This window comes from Pantherophis guttatus, chromosome 2 (assembly GCF_059756535.1).
Source record: "Pantherophis guttatus breed Tessera chromosome 2, ASM5975653v1, whole genome shotgun sequence".
NCBI classification, from domain to species: domain Eukaryota; kingdom Metazoa; phylum Chordata; class Lepidosauria; order Squamata; family Colubridae; genus Pantherophis; species Pantherophis guttatus.
In genome coordinates, this window is record NC_142064.1 from 253495648 (window position 1) to 253511267 (window position 15620).

General features: G+C 42.1%; 1 protein-coding gene across 1 annotated transcript in view; it reads left to right on the forward strand.

Moving 5' to 3' along the window:
• The window catches only part of LOC117667969 (C-type lectin domain family 2 member E-like), a 34823-nt gene that overhangs the window by 2315 nt on the left and 16888 nt on the right, over positions 1 to 15620 (forward strand). Inside the window, exon 2 of the mRNA XM_087885179.1 lies at positions 15071 to 15147. Coding sequence (XP_087741305.1) covers positions 15071 to 15147 — 77 coding nt within the window. The remainder of the gene's footprint in view (positions 1 to 15070; positions 15148 to 15620) is intronic.

A 15620-nucleotide genomic window follows, 5' to 3' on the forward strand; every position in this document is an offset into this window, starting at 1 on the left:
CCCACCACTGCATTGGTATATAGAGAAAAGTTACATGGAAACTATCATCTCCTGCCTAGGTCTCCATTATAGTTTTTTTCTGGTGAAATTATAACTTGGGAAAGGAATTTGTACCTATTTAGGAGATATGTTTCTTTTGTGTTGTGTGTGGATTTGTATTTGTAGGTGTTGCTATATGAAAAGGTGTTCAGTTAATCTAACCTTCAGATTCTTTGATTGGCTCTCATCTTTCTTAGCTTTTTAAGGTCAGACAAGATCAGCTTGGATTCTTATTTGAATTCAACCCATTTGACATAAAGTCTTTTTTTCTTTCTTGTCTCTCCCTTTTATTTTTTTTCTTTCTTTCCTTTCTTCTTTCTTTCTTTCCCTTTTCTTTCCTGTCTTATCTCTCCCTTATCTCTCTTTCTCTCTCTCTGTCTCTCTGCCTCTCTTTCTCTCCCTTCCCTTCCTCCTTCCCACTCTCCTTCTAAGGCTAGGACACCCACATGAAACAAAAACTCCTTTGGATGAAGTCGGCCATTACCATCTGGCTTACTCAACCCAAGACACCACACCCCTCTTCCCTTCCAACCAAACCCGGCCGGCCTCACCGCAGCAGCGGAGGGAGGGACTCAGGAGTGAAATGCTCTCAGTTCGGACCGGATTACCTGATCCGGTAGCGATGGTGACGGGTGGTTCAGAGAACCGGTAGCAAAAATCCCTGCCCCCCCCCCCCGTCCAGCTGAGCCGTGCGATCATCAGAGGCTGTTTTTTAACTTTTAAAAGCATTTTTTCTACAACCTCTTTGGCCGAAAAAATGCTTTTAAAAGTTAAAAAAAAAGCCTCTGATGATCGCCTGGCTCAGCTGGGATCATCAGAGGCTTTTAAAAGCATTTTTTCTACCACCTCTTCGGTGGAAGAGGTGGTAGAAAAAAAAAGCCTCTGGTGATCCCAGCTGAATTGCCTGATTGTCAGAGGCTTCTAAAAGTATTTTTTTCTGCAACCTCTTAAGGTTGTAGAAAAAATGCTTTTAAAAGTTAAAAAAAAAAAGTTGGCCATGCCCATCCAGTCACATTACCCCCCCACCAAGCCACGCCCACAGAACCAGTAGTAACAAATTTTAGATTTCACCCCTGGAGGGGCTGGTGTGCACGTGGCAGCCAGGAAGGAATTCACAGCAACAAACACAACTGTGCAACTTGTGCGAGGCCGAGATGTTTGCAAGGCATGTAAAAACTTACTTAAGCCGCTTTAAAGCGATTCAGTGCATTTCCCCCCGTTTCCCTGCCACCCTGCCTGCACCAACTGCCCATTCAGTGTCAGGCAGGCAGGATCAGGCATGGGGACCTTGGCAGCAGCTGGATCTTGACAGGTAGGGTTTATTCAAAAAGAAAATAAAAGAGACCGAAAAAAGAAAAATAAATCCCCACAAAATGCTGCAAGAGGGGCGGTGAGGGAGAACACATCCAGGCAGGCTGTAACATTGGGGAAGGAAAGAACGAGAGATGAGAGAAGCTGAGATGGGAGCTTCTTGCAGCCTGCCACAAGGCTGGGGCCGGGATGCAATCTCCCTATCAGAATATTGCCTACATATGATGCACCAGAGACTAGAAGGGGTTAAGTCTTTACAGACATCACATGTGACCATATCAGCCACACTCCCTCCCTCTCCTAACAAGCGCCTGAGGCTGTGTGCCCCTGCCGTTTGGCTGCCTTACCTCCCCCAGAGGCCCACAGCTGTGGTCTCGCATGCTGGCACCATGGCTTCTGTCTGTCACCCGATTGGCTGGCGGCTGACTGTCCTGTGCCGCCAAAGGCCTGGGACAAACAGTTGTTCGGCTAATGGGCTGGGCTGAAGGACATGGGGCGGAAGCCCATTGGCCAGGGCAAATAGCTGAGGGAGCGCCAGCCATGGAGGAAAGCTGGAGATAAATGGGCACAGGTGGAAGGCTGGAGGAAGCGTGGCCAATGGTAGGAGCCTGAAGGTCCTAGCCCCCTCCCCATTAGGGACCCAAGTTGATTGACAAAGCCAGGTTTTCAGGCCTTTCCTGAAAGCCAAGAGGGAGGTTCCAATTTCCCCCAAAGGAGATTTTATTTATTTATTTATTTTGATTTTTTTTTTATTTTAAAACAAAACATAAAAACATAAATCCATCATCCATTACAATTGCAAACAGTGTGTCTATTGGTTACAAATCTTTTATGCTTCATCCCCATATTCAAAATTTAATAATTATCTAATTTCTCATATATCAAACAAATAAGTATCCTCATTTATCCTTTATTTAACTATGGCTTTATTGCTTCATAAAGATTATTTTCAAATATTATATTTATAAAATTCATTTCATGTTTCATATTTCATTTCCATGTTTTATTATCTAGCCATAGATAAAATAAATCCCATATCTTATAATATTGTTTATCTTCTTGTTCTCTAATTTCAAATGTCAATTTACTCATTTCAGCACATTCCATAATCTTCCTAATAACTTCATCTTGAGTTGGTACTTTCTCATTTTTCCAATTTTTGGCAAACACAATTCTAGCCGCTGTTAAAACATTCACAATCAAATATCTCAATTCTCTATTATATGTTTCTGACACCATTCCTAATAAAAAAAATTCTGGTTTAAAGTCTATGTGTTTTTTCGTCATTTTTTCCAACCATGTGTGGATTTTAGTCCAGTATCTTTTTGCTTCTACACATGTCCATCACATATGGTAATATGAGCCCGGTGTCTGATGACATTTCCAATATTTTTCGGATTTGTTCTTGAACATTCTGGCTATTCTCGTCTGGGTAGATGCCACCTGTAAAACATCTTATACAAATTTTCCTTATATGCTGTTGACATTGTCATTTTATAATTTTGCAACCACAACTTTTGCCATTTCTCTAAATCAATTGCATAACCAAAATTTTGCAGTACAGGCACAAGCCTTCTCTGTGCCTCTGATCCTTTTCTGCCACTGTGAGGTCTGTCTACCCCCCACCCCCACCCCCCCACATGGGTTCTACAGGAGTTAGAGGCTCCTCACAAAACCTCCCTGGTATTGGAGTGGCCACTTCTCGTTGCCGGGCCCTCTATGTGCAAGCATAAGTGCATTAAGGCTTGCAGGTAGCTAGGGCAGTCTCTCCAGGCCAACTCATCCAGAATCTCAAGAGGATAAGCCCTCCTGAAATTGGTCCTTTTGGGCCTCCTTGTTCCATATCAAATCCTGACTGATAAGCCAGATGTCAAGAGATGTATTTGGTTACTGGGTGATGCTCCTGCTTCAATTCCCGCAAGTGCCGGTTTGCTGTTTGAGTCTTGACAGGATTTTTGAACATGGCCTTCATTTGGAGGCAAAAAACAGTGTAGTCATCCAACAACTGACTGGGCTTTGTGTGGAGCAGGGCCGCCCACTGGGCAGCTGTCCTGTCAATAGACTGATGAATCCCACCTTCTCCCAGCCAGTTTGAAAATAATCCGGTCTCAGGCTCATGAATAGCTGACATTATCCCAAAAAAAGCTGGGAATTGGGCAAAGTTCCAATATCCATCAGGGATAACAACTGGGTAATTATGAAGGTCCGGATGCTTCCATTTGTTCCAACTGGTTGGAAGAAGAGTCATTTGCTGGGCCAGCTGGGTATTGTCAGCTAGGATTTAGCCAGCTGTTCAGAGCTATTAACTAACCTAGTTCCTGATGTGCTAGGAATGAGCTCATTCTCTCTCGAGCTGATCTCTGAGAAAGAATCTGAGGAGTTATCCAAGGGAGACATTAATCACATGCGTTCATACGAGAGACAAAGACCCAGACTAAAGCATGTGTTTCATAAAAAAGCCAAGGCAGATGGGAACAGAGGTAGCTGCCTGGAGATGGACCTTGGACTCCTTCCAAAAGCCCCAGCCTGGGAAGACTTGAGGCCCAAACCCAGAGAGAGACAAATCCTACAATGTCAACTTAAAAGGGAAACTGTCCAGGTCTGAAAATGTGTGAAGAAAGCTCTAAGTCCAGGCTAAAATATTCACTCAGCCTATTCCCTTCTTGCCTCTCTCTCTCTTAGTCAAAAGTGTAGAGTAGGGGTGTTAAACTCAAGTGTTTAGATCTGCCCTGTGGAAACAGCAAAGGACTGGCCCACAGTGCTTCTGCCAGCAAATGTCCATTTTTGGCTGGGACGGCCTCCTGCAACCCTCTGCTAGTGAAAACAGAGCTCGGCAGGACGGCACATGGTTTTATACACTGATATAATGATGGTTGTTTTTCTTTCTAAATCCCTATAAATATACCTGTTCAAAATAAAAGAAAGGGGGAAAAAAACCTTGGTGCATGTTCTCTCTCCCTTTCTGGGAAGCAATTTCTCTGCTTAAAGCTGTTGGAAGAAATATCTACCTGGTTCAGTTCTAAGCTGGGAGAAAGACACTGGAAACATGGAGGCTGATTGGAAAGATGGTTTAATGATGAACAGCATTTGTGATTCTGGTGCAGCTGACAAAATGGAGTTGAGAGTGGTGTAGGAAGTTAGCACCCACCCCTTTCCTGGAAGAATGAAATATTTTAGGAAATATTAAAAAGGCAGAATATTATGTTTCCCTGGATGAGAAATGGAGAAGCATGTTTTAAAGACAAAGCAGCTCATATTTTCCTGCCCCCACCCTTTATCAATGGGCCAGAGGCAGAAACTCAATCTTTGTCAATGGACCATCATCTGCAACACAATAGGACCCATCTAGCAACAGAAACTCACCACATGGCACCTGGAAAGATTACATCAGCCAGCAAGGCTAGCTAAAACCCCCCACCCCCTGGGAGTCTGGCAACCAATCAGGATACTCTTTCTGGGCCCCAGGAAGTTCAAAGCCAGAGAGGGTATAAAACCCAGGGACTCACTGTGTCTCAGCCCTTTTCTGTTCAGGAACTCAAACCATGTGATCCTGTCTACCATTAAACCATCTTTCCAAGCAGTCTTTGTGTTTCCAGTGTCTTTTTCCCCACTTTTAGCTGAACCCAGAAGGATATTTCTTCCTACAGTGGGTAGGTTTTTATACCTTCTTTGGGCTTTGTATTTGAGCTTCCTGTTCCTGTGCAAGAGCATGTCCTTTAATATTCCATTGGCTGTTGTCAGATTCCTATGGGGTCATGTATGGGTTATGTAGAGGTCATAGCTGGCTCTATAGGCAAAAGAGGAAATGAGTTTCTAAAAGAGTTTCTAAGTATGTGGCTTTTGAATACTTTATTCACTTTATTCTCATAAAATAAGTAAGCATGCCAACCGAATTCAAGATCAAAACTTTCTATATTCAATATTCCAGTCTTTTTCCTTCCAAACCAATCACTTGCTTGGGTCAAAGCTGCTGCTTCATAATATAATTGTAGGTTTGGAAGTTTAAGACCTCCCCTTTCTGGAACATCTTGCATAATTTTCAGTTTCACTCTCGGTTTTTTTTCGTTCCAGACAAACTTATTCAGTCCACTTTGCCATTCTTTCAATTGTTTATCACTTTTAAGCACTGGAATCATTTGAAACAAAAAAAGAAATCTTGGCAAAATGTTCATCTTAACTGCTGCTATTCTTCCAAGTAAAGACAGTTGCAGTTTTTTCCAAGTCTCCATATCTTTCTGTACGTCTCGCCACAACACCTCATAATTATTTTGAAACAATTTCGTATTTGATTCTGCAACCTGAACTCCTAGATATTTAACCTTTGGTACTATCTCAAAACCTGCCTTACTTTCAAGTTCGTGTTTTCGATCTTGTGTCATATTTTTAACTATCATCTTAGTTTTTTTCTGGTTCAATCTAAATCCTGATACTGTACCATAATCTTTTATAATGTCTTTCATCTGGATTATTGATTCCATCGGCTGTGTTAGGGTAACAACCAGATCATCTGCAAATGCCCTTATTCTGTAATCCTCTTGCCTTATCACTATTCCTTTCAAGGTACTCGAGTCCTGTATTGTATTCAACAAGACTTCTAATGTTAAAATAAATAACAATGGGGATAACGGACAACCTTGTCTTGTTCCTTTTTCAATATTAAAATCTGTTGTCAAACTTCCATTAATAATAATCTGTGCCTTTTGTTCTTGATAAATTGCTGAAACCGCCTGTATAAATTGATCCCCAAAGTCCATCTTTTTTAAAATCTTTAATAGAAAATTCCAATCCACTCTATCAAAGGCCTTCTCCGCATCCAAGAAGACCAGAACTGCAGGGATCTGTTTATTCTTCTCAAGATATTCCAATAAATCTATAACTTGCCTTACGTTGTCCTTCATGTACCTGCCTTCTATAAATCCTGCTTGGTCACAATGAATTACCTCTTGAATAACTGGCATCAACCTGTTGGTTAATACTTTTGCAAATATTTTATAGTCATTATTCAGAAGAGATATTGGTCTAAAATTCTCAGGTTTTTTAGGACCTATTTGCTCTTTCGGTATCAATGAAATATAAGCTGTTTTCCATGATGGGGATATTTTACCCCCTTGTTGTATACTACAAAATAAATCTTTAAGACGCTCAATCATCTTTGCTTGTAAAGTTTTATAGTACACCGCAGTTAAACCATCCGTCCGAGGAGCTTTAGCTGTTTTCAATTGTTTAATTGCGGCAATAATCTCCTCGGCTGTTATAGGATAATTCATTCTCTCCTTTTGTTGATTGGTAATTTTTGTAACTATTTTGTTTTCTAGATATTTTTCTATAAGTCCATTCTGTGTGTCATCTTTGGCATATAATTTAGTGTAATAATCTACAAAAACTTCTTTAATTAATTTTTGTTGAGAAATTTCCTTCCCTCCAATATCAATACTATCAATAATCCATGTACTCTGCTTCTTCCTTAGTGTATAAGCCAACCATCTGCCCGGTTTGTTAGCGTTACAAAATGTGTTATGTTTCGCAAATTGTAAATTTGTTGCTGTTTGTTCCGCCATAAGCATTTGAAATTGATCTTTCAGAAGTTTTATAGCTCCTCGTATTCTTTCATCTGTTGGATTTTTTATAAGTAACTGTTCTTTATTCTTTATTTCTGCTTCGATTTCAGATCTTTTCTTTTGTCTATTCAGTTTGTGTTTAGAGTTCATATGAATGAGTACCCCTCTCATATACGCTTTACTCGCATCCCACACGATTTCAATGGGGGTACCCTTATTCAAATTCATTTCAAAAAATTCTTTCATCTGCTTTTTGAGTTCTATTATATTTTTTTCATATCTAAACAGATTTTTATTTAATCTCCATGATCTTCTCTCACTCTTTTCCAGCTCAATTTCTATCCATACCGGGCTATGGTCAGTTAAAGTCCTTGGAAAAATCTTTGTTCTTTTTGTTTTTACAAGTAAATCGGTTGATAGTAAAATAAAATCAATCCTAGAGAAAGATCTATGTCTATCTGAAAAGAAAGTAAAGTCCAATTCTTTTGGATTATGTATTCTCCAAATATCTTTTAATTCCAAATCTTCTTTCATATCAAAAAAAGTCTGTGGCAGTTTAATCCTTGACTTCGCCGAACTCTTTTTATCTATTTTTGAATCAATTACTCCATTCCAATCTCCCATGATTAGAATAGATCTATAGTCCCATTGCAATATTTTAGAATGCAAAGTTTTGTAAAAATTATCCTGTTGTTGGTTAGGAGCATAAATTCCAATCACTAAAATTGGAGCACTTGCTGGGTACAGTTCAATTGCTATAAACCTACCACCTTCATCTGCTTCTATAATTTTAGCTGACAATCTTTTATTTATATAAATAACCACACCATTCTTTTTTTCCAGACTTGAGGCTATAAAATGTATTCCTAATCTTGAATTTATCAGATATTTTTGATCTTGTGTTCTAACATGAGTTTCTTGTAAACAAATTATATCATTATTAAATTGTCTCAGGTATGTAAATAATTTCTTCCTTTTCTGTGGTGAGTTCAGTCCATTCACATTCCAAGATAAAATCTTAATCGTCATGTACACTTTTTTGAAGCGACGAGCAAAATTGCCGAAGATCTTCCGAATTGGTAGTCTTTGGCTTTGCTCCTCCCATGGCTTCACCTTCTTGTATATTGCTCTTGGCTCCTTTCTTATATTGTTGTGGCTTGGGCCTTTCCTGTTGTTGTTTTTCTTTGAGTTGCTTAGAAATTGCTCGAGTTACACGCTGATCTTTAGCTTCAGCCATCCGGGCTAGGTCCAAAGCCACATCTCTTGTAGTCTTAGGTGGTTCAATCACAATTTTCGAAGGAAAGTCTAGCAGGGGCTCCTCCAGAAAACCTCCTGTAGCTCCCTGCATTTCCATTACCTCTGGTTCCACCTGTTTAAGCTGCTCTTCCATCTCTTGCTGGAGTTGCTTCTCCTTATCACTCTCCTTTATCTCCAACACAGTAGATGTACATGGGGATGGTGAACTCCTTTTAAAAACATTAGAGTAAAATTCTTCCGCCTTCTCAACAGTGTTTAATCGATATCTTTCTCCATTGTACCTCAGGATTATACCAGTTGGGGCATCCCACCGAAATGGAATTTGTTGTTTTTTTAATTCATTCACCAAAAATCCAAAATCCTTTCTATCTTTTAACATCTTAGGTGGTAGTTCTTTATAAACTCCAATCTCCTTTCCCTCCACTTGAACAGTAGAGAGAAAAGACTTTTGCAAGATATCATTTCTCATTCTTCTGTCTGTAAAGTATATTACCACATCTCTAGGCAATTGTCTTTTCTGGCCACCCACGAATTCACTCTGTAAATTTTATCAATTTTGCAAAAAATCTCTTCAGGGCTAATCTTTAAAAACACAGCAAGAGCATCAGAACAAATCTGTCTCAAATCTTGTCTAACATTCTCTTTTATGCCTCTCAGCCTTATAGCAAATTCCATTGACCTGAACTGCATCATTGTAATTTCATTTTCAAATCTCTGCATTTTATTGTCAGCATCAGAAATTTTATAATCAGTCTCCTTCATTTTGACATCCATTTCTGATTTAAATTCTTCCACCTTAGCATCCATTTTAATAATTGCTTCTGATAGTCCAGTCACCACTGTCATTAATTTGTTAGTTACCTTATCATACTTTTCTTGCACTACCTCTTTAATTTCTTTAATCTCCTGCTTAATTTCCTGTTGTGATTCTTTAAATTTTTCATCCAAAACCTGGGTAATCAAATCCTTTAAGCTTTCAAAATCAAACTCTTTTTTCTGGCTCTGCTGGCTGGGAGGCTGCTGTTCAGGCTTACGTGTGGGGGATCCCGCCCCCTGCCGCCTTCCCTTCCTGTTTGGTCTGCTTAGAAGCCATCCTGCCACGTAAGCTGGCTTTTCCAAAAAAAGAAATCCTTTTCCCCTTTCCTCCACCACAAAGTCCTCTAAAAAATTCCCCCAGGTTTAATCAGAATAAGGGTGAAGTTGAAGCAAAATCAGACTTATTTTAAAAAGAGTTTTCTTTTCTCTTCCTCCACTTGTTACAGACAATGAAACTTTGTAACTAGTTGAAATCCACTCTCGCTTTCAGCTCGTTAACGCTGAAGCCAGGCGCCATTTTCAAGGGACTTTCACTCACTCACTCACTCTTCCGTTTTTAAAATAAATCACAGGGCTAGTAATACTTGCGGTTTTTAAGGTTCAAGTTGTTCTTCCACCCTGGTAATTTGAATTGCTTTATTTTCAGTAAATAAAGGTTGCTCCTGCTGCCTTGTTCTGTGCTAGGCAGACTCGTCCCACGCTGTCTGGAGTCTCGGCAAGCTGGAAGGGAGCCGCGCCTGTTTCCTCCCCAGAAGCAAACGATAGCTATCTGGGGGCTCACAGGGGCTCAACCTGCTTCTCACCCACTCTCTTCCAAGATTCCTGCAGGATTCTGGAACTTCCGAGCCGCTTCTCTTGATCGAAGCGGCTCTAACAGGCAGTGGGGCTGGCGGTCCAAAAAAGGGACCGTCTTTCGGCGTCAGGAAGCAAACTGGAAGTTGTATCTTTTTTATTCTTGATGTGTAGTGGAAAGGAAGGACTAAAAAACATTCTCAGGTCAGTCAGAGACAGCTTTATTGCACAAGGTTCAGAGCCAGATTTGTACCTGAAGCTTTGAACAAAGAAAGAACTCTGATACAATGGTTTTTATACATTTCTAAGACAAAGGATTCAATGATCTCATACACTTTCCCTATATGGTCACATAAATTTGTTAATTACATTATACTTTACCATCCGTTTTCCCATATATGGTTAATCATTGCTTTCTAGTTTACAACTTTTCCTTAAGTGCTCTTAGTTGCTAATGGGAGAGTTACTACTGTCCTTGGGTAAATTCATTGGATTAAGTAACTCTTTGTAACATATAGGTCTTTGTATCATTCACAGTGAGGTCACTCAGATGTTTTTCCATGTGGCAGTCCTTTCCGTGACATCTAGGTCTCAGAAGATATATTACCACTTAAAGGGGTTTAACTGTTTGTTAATGTAATTTTCAACAAGCACTTTCCTCTCTTATAATAATGTGAATAGATAGGGTCTCTCAGAGTTCATGTATCCAAGCACGTCTTCCCCTTATAATAATGTGAATAGAGAGGGTCCCCCAGAGCCCATATATCTGACTCTGTATGATTCCTATTTTATTCACATTATTTCTTTTATCTACATTATTCTTTATTTGCTATTTACCTCAGATGAATGTACTTTATTCTCCTTATGTACACTGAGAACATATAAGACAAATTCCTTCCAATCACACTTGGCCAATAAAAAATTCTATATTCTATATTCTATATTCTATATTCTATATTCTATATTCTATATTCTATTCTATTCTATTCTATTCTATTCTATTCTATTCTATTCTATTCTATTCTATTCTATTCTATTCTGCCACTGAAGCAAATCTCCGATAGGATTTGTGTGCTTGGTAGTTTTAAATTAACCCACAAAAGGTCAAACCAAAGCTTTTTAAAACTATCCAGCTTACAGATAGCCCTGCCTGGCCCTTTGCCAAGAACCTGTTCATTGAACCTGTCAGCTTTTTTCCTTCATGAACTGCTCCAGCGCCGCCCACGAGCAAGAGAAAAGGAGCGCTTTAAGAGGCCACAGCAAACGATTGGCTGCATTTCCCCTTAATAAGGGCCGGAAATTTTAAGTGGTCAGGCAGGAATTGAAAGTATTTGTTTTCTCTGGGTGAGGGAAGGCGAAATTCTCTTGCACGGTTATTTCAGAGTTCCAGCCCCTCCCAGGAGCAAGAGAAAAATAGGGCAGCAGAGGAATGGCTGGAAAGCAAACTGCCAGAGAGGGAGGGAAGTTTTTTCCTCTCGCTGGCCGCTTCCCTCCTGCAAGTAGGAATGTAAGCGGCTTAGTCATGCAGGGAACATTTGCTGTTTTTTGTCGCCTACCTTTTCTGGAGGAGGAGGAAGGCTAGCCAAGAACGGAAAGCAGCTTCGCCAGAGCCTCAAGCAAAAGACGGCAGCTTCTGCCACGCCAGTCACATCTCCTTCGGTAGACGACCTCTGGAGTTCATGGAAAGGTAAGGGAGCAATCAGTGGGTGCAAAGGGAGTGGGGGGCGGGGGGCCTCGGAGATGGCCCAAAGGAAAGGGCGAGAAGATATCTTCATGGGATATCTCAGTGACTGGGGGGTGGTTGAAGCACATGTGTATGCACAAGGCCTCCCCCATTCCTGAAGCGCCCCATATTCCACTTCAGTCTATTCCCTTCTCCCTCCCTCTCCCTCCCACCCTCTCTCTCTCTCTCTCTCTCTCTGTGAAAAGCTGAGTGGGTGGGGAAGAGAAGGAGTTGGTGGAGAACAGACTGGAGCAGGGGTGAGCAAATGTGGCCCTTTTACAACCTGTGGACTTCAACTCCCAGAATTCCATAACAGCCAAGCTGGCTCAGAAATTCTGGGAGTTGAAGTCCATAGGTCATAAAGGGGCCATATTTGCCCACCCCTGGACTGGAGCAATGCTAGAAAATAACTCTGGGCAAGTACTACAGAAAAATTGAGACTTTCAAGAGAGGAGGGAAGAAAGAAGCTTTCTACTGGGGCACCCTGGGATAAACAGTGTGGGGGAATTAGATAGAAAATTTAGATTTTCTATCTAAATCCCCATAAATATACCTTGTACATGAAGGTGAAGGTTCCCCTCCCACATATGTGCTAGTCGTTCCCTACTCTAGGGGGCGGTGCTCATCTCCGTTTCAAAGCCGAAGAGCCAGCGCTGTCTGAAGACGTCTCCGTGGTCATGTGGCCAGCATGACTAAATGCCAAAGGCGCATGGAGCGCTGTTACCTTCCCACCAAAGGGGGTCCCTATTTTTCTACTTGTATTTTTTACTTGCTTTTGAACTGCTAGGTTGGCAGAAGCTGGGACAGGAGCTCACCCCATTGCACGGCACTAGGGATTCAAACCGCTGAACTGCCAACCTTTCGATTGGCAAGCTCAGCAGCTACTGAGCCACCGCATCCCTATACTTGTACATAGGAAAGGAAAACAGCTTCGTCAGTGTCTCTTTCTCTCCACCCCCACCCCTCGCCCATACAGGTACATCTTCTGCCAAGAAAGAGGAGTGGCGGTGATAAACCTATCCAGAAGGAGGTGGGAAAATGGCTGAAGGCAACCGAAACAGTGTTATTTCAAATCTTTATTGTCAGTGCACAACGTATCTACAATGAAATTGGTTGCACACCCTCAGTGCACCCCCCAACACAATACAACTCACAGTGAAGACAGAAAATACCTAACCCAATAAATCATATTAACAACCACCAAGTTCTATTGCACCAGTGTGAACATGTTACATGTTGCGCCAGCCCTGCAAGTCCATTTTACTACGTAGTTATGATGGTATTTCTCATTCAGGAGTCTGACAGCCCACGGATAAAAACTGTTCTTCAGCCTGTTTGTGCAGCTGGCTATGCTTCTGTATCTCCTTCCCGATGGTAGGAGGGTAAAGAAGTGGTGACCAAGGTGTGAGTCAGTGTTGGGAAACTGTTGCCTCTTGTTCCATTGTCTTTTCCACCTGATGTCCAGCCCCGTCCAGGAGTTGAGAAAAGGGGCATTTATCGAGGTAGCAGATGCCTGCGTGGAAAGCAAACTGCAAGAAGGAGGGAAGATTTTTCTTGCTCGTGGTTTCCCTCCCATAACATCAACAACGGCAGGGAACCAAAGAGCTAGCCAGGCTTGGAAGATTTTTCTTGCTTGCTCCTTGCCCTTGCTGGAGGAACTGAAGAAGCTTCTTGGATGAGAAGCGAAATGTCTTCAAAGAAAAACCGGAACCTCCAGTTGCCTCTTGAAAAAATAAAAAAGCACCTTTGGGATATCCATGACCTGGATGACCAAGAATCTCCATAGACATTCAGCTAGCAAAGAAAGGAAAACAGCTTCGTCAGAGTCTCAAGCAAAAGACGTCCACTTCTGCCACCCAGTGGCAGAAGGGGCCTCTCCTTTGGCACATGACCTCCTGAGCTCTGGAGCTCACTGAAAGGCAAGTGATGGGAGCAATCGGTGGGGGCAAAGGGTGGGCTCGGAGATGGCCCAAAGCAGTGGTGAAATGTTAAATTTGTTACTACCGGTTCTGTGGACGTGGCTTGGTGGGGCAGGTAATGTGACTGGGTGGGCGTGGCCAACTTTTTTTTTAACCTTTTAAAACCATTTTTTCTACAACCTCTTCAGCCAAAGAGGTTGTAAAAAAATGCTTTTGAAAGCCTCTGACGATCCCAGCTGAGTTGCCTGATCGGCAGAGGCTTTTCTTTCTTTCTTTCTTTCTTTCTTTCTTTCTTTCTTTCTTTCTTTCTTTCTTTCTTTCTTTCTTTCTTTCTTTCTTCTTTCTTTCTTGGTTCAATTTATATGCCGCCCTTATCCAGCGACTCAGGGCGGCTTACAATGCGTTAAGCAATAGCCTTCATACTTTTGTATATACCTGCTTAGTAGGGCTTTTGGCCCCCCCTAAGCGATGTTCTTTTTTATACAAAGTCAGCTTATTGCCCCCACAATCCGGGTCCTCATTTTACCTACCTCAAAAGGATGGAAGGCTGAGTCAACCTTGAGCAAACTTGCAATAATTGCAGCCAGCAGGTGTCACTTAACAGCACTTTAATCTGCTGCGCCACCAAGGCTCTTTAAAAACATTTTTTTCAGCTGAAGAGGTAGAAAAAATGCTTTTAAAAAAAAGAAGCTTCTGATGATTGCGCGGTTCAGCTGGACATGGGGTGGCAGGGATTTTTGCTACCGGTTCTCTGAACCATCCGCCGTCATCGCTACCGGATTGGATGATCTGGTCCAAACCAGTTTCGCCTCTGGCCCAAATGGCGGGAAGAGAAGCATGGGGTGGGGGAGGCTGGAGCTCCCCCACCCCATGGGGTCCCCTAGCACTACTAGGATCTCCCCCACTCCTGAAGCCCCCATATTCCATTTTGGCCTCTTCCTTTCCTCCCTCTCTCGGTTGAAAAGTTGAGGGGAAGGGAAGAAGGGTAGGAATTGGTAGACTGGAGCACTGCTAGATAATCTGTAGCAGAAGTAGAGAAAAATGGAGACTTTCAAAGGAGGAGGAAAGGAAGAAGTTTTCTACTGGGAAGTTTGGGCACACTGTATAAATGTTTGTTTTTCTATCTAAATCCCTGTAAATGTACATAGTAAAGAAAAACACCCAGGTGGTCTGGGGCTCTGTCTATCTCCCCTTCCCAGAAGCAGTTGCTGTGCTTAAAGCTATAGGCCAGCTGTCCCCAAACTTTCAGGCTTGGAGTGGAGGGAGAAGAGGTGACGGTTCTGTGTGAGCTGCAAGCACTTTCTCCTGTCACTTCTGTAGCTTGGTTCCAAACAGTCTGGCTACCTCTGACATAGGCCACTTCCATTGAAGCCAATCTTCTTTAGGAACATGTATTTGGTGGTTTTAATCCATGAAAATGCACCCTGGCCCTTTACCAAGAAGAAGCAGAATAAATGCTAAAGATAGTTGAAATGTTTATTTTTGCAATTGGGGATTCTCTGCCTTGGAAAAGTCAGGGTTCTTTTTTTTTGTTTTGCAAACTCCAAGGGATGTCTTTCACTGACTCACCTGGTGGTGGCAGCACCGACAGCCCCCCCCCAGCAGAAACTCGCTTGCCACTCTTACGCATGTCTCCCTTTCCGTAAACGGAACAGACCCTGATTGTAAAACGATACGTCTTACATCAAAATGGCGGCAGGCGATGTGGAAGCCGATGTGGCAAGCCGGCAAGGTAAGGAAGATGTCGGAGTGTGCGGGGCCTTGCTACTTTCTGAAAGTAAGCAGCTCACCCCCCCAACCCACATTACCTTGATTTCCCCCCCCCCATATGTCCCGCCCCACGCCGTGCAACCAGGTGCAATGGAGAGGGCAGGGTCTTAACTAGGTCTTATTTTGGGGGTAGGGCACACGTGTAAAAATCAAGCTAGGCTTGTTTTTGGGGAAATATGGTAATAAGTAATTCAGGCTAAGGGTTTCTACGTATCAGAGGATTTGAGTGGATAATGCAGTTGAAAGAGGTTATGCAGCTTTGCAACATGTCCATCCAAGATGCATTGGCATATTGCTTCATTAGTGCCAATGGCAAAGGCTTCTGCAATAGCATTGGATATTAGTTGTTTTAGTGAAAATTTCTTACAGTTTCCTTTTTAAAAATCTACCTGATAAGAGACTCATAGAGAGGCTCTGGAGGCTGGGGACAGCAAA